Below are 1,426 nucleotides of genomic sequence, written 5' to 3'. Positions count from 1 at the left end.
AAAGCATGAAAAGGAGCTAGGCCTGGCCATGAGAGGAAATAAATTTCAATTTCCTGAGAAAGGTAATCGTTCAGTTTTGTACATCACTTCTTAAAGCGCCCAAGTTGGAAACCTCGGTTTGGAAAGTCACTCCTCATGGCTCTACAATTTCTAAGGCATCAAACTTTGACCATGGGCTTCTCCCCCCATATGAAGCATAATAGGCTTTCTACTAGTAGCTTCAATATTAGCTACGTTTTCATCTCATTGTGTGTTTGTTAGAGTCTTATTTAAAATCAAATTTTCATAAGATGTTTTGGCTTGAACATTAATGCTACATGGTTATCGCGTGATACATTAGTGTACTTTCTTGTGCGACCTTGACGGTAGCAAAGATTTAAGTACGACATAAGTGAAGTGCGGAGTTTTATAAAAGTGCGTTTCCCGTACTCCCAGATTTTGGCATGGGTCGGGTGTTGGGCGGACCAAGTCGGGGTTGGAGGTAACCTTTACCGCCTATAAATACAAGAAGGAGGAGCTTTACCCTGCAAGCTTCTAAACCGTCCAGAGTCTAAACTCCATTGCCTATCATTCACCAATCGCGGACAATCATGAACACTCTCACAAGCGCATGGTGTTTCTTGTTGCTCGTCCTCCATGTTGGTGAGTTATTAGTGCATAAGCAATTCCGTTATGGCTCCTTGCTGCTTGCTTAATGAGGCCTTTGCTTTAAGTTTGCTGACGTTGAATGTCACGGCCGCAGTTGTGGCGATGGTCTCAGCGACCACTCTGAATGCGGTCAACAACGCCGGCTCAACGCTGTGTGTCAAATACTGGGTACCGAACGAGGAGATCGGGGGCGGGTGCAGGGAGCTTCCAGCTCTACAAGGGCTGGAATCAGTGTGGAGTGTGGGAACCACGCCCATGTGGGAAGGAGCAACCATGTGGGCGATTCAAGGGGGCTGCGCTGGACAGGCCTGCAACACAGGGCCTCCAAGCGGGGTGACACAGTTCGAGATCACAGTCGCAGGCTCTGGCAACAATGACTACTACGACGTCTCCGTGCAGGCGGGCTTCAACCTGGGCCTCAAGGTCGCTCCCACCAATCCTGCTTGTGCAACAGAGGATTGCCCCGCTCCAGACTGCCAAGGTGGTGTTCTATCCTGTCCCTCCGGCTCCACCGACTACGCCATCATCTTCTCGTGATCCTGCAGGCCGAACATTTTGCTCTCCACTAAAGTATTGCCTTGTATTCGCTCTTTTGGTTTCTTGTAACGATCTGCCGCATAATAGATTCACCGCATCCTTAAGGGAGCATTTTGTGAATAGTTACGTGACTACCTTATTTGCCATCTTTTCGCTTGCAACTTGCACTCATGAATTTCAAGATCAGTTCCCCATCAAATAATAACGCATGGTAAAATTTGGACATGTCAAAATTTAAATT

The 1,426-nt window shown here is 47.4% G+C and overlaps 1 protein-coding gene across 1 annotated transcript; it reads left to right on the top strand.

Moving 5' to 3' along the window:
• The first annotated feature begins 672 nt into the window (after nucleotides 1-672).
• Nucleotides 673-1,185, top strand: LOC147897755 (pathogenesis-related protein 1A/1B-like). The gene has a single exon (XM_087380108.1). The coding sequence runs from the start codon at nucleotides 673-675 to the stop codon at nucleotides 1,183-1,185; it is 513 nt and encodes a 170-aa protein (XP_087236234.1).
• The last annotated feature ends 241 nt before the right edge of the window (nucleotides 1,186-1,426 follow it).

The sequence above is a fragment of the Dipteris shenzhenensis genome, chromosome 10 (genome assembly GCF_047967505.1).
Source record: "Dipteris shenzhenensis isolate YYH24624 ecotype China chromosome 10, Dip_SZ_1.0, whole genome shotgun sequence".
Lineage (NCBI taxonomy): Eukaryota > Viridiplantae > Streptophyta > Polypodiopsida > Gleicheniales > Dipteridaceae > Dipteris > Dipteris shenzhenensis.
This window is presented reverse-complemented; position numbering and strand designations above follow the sequence as displayed.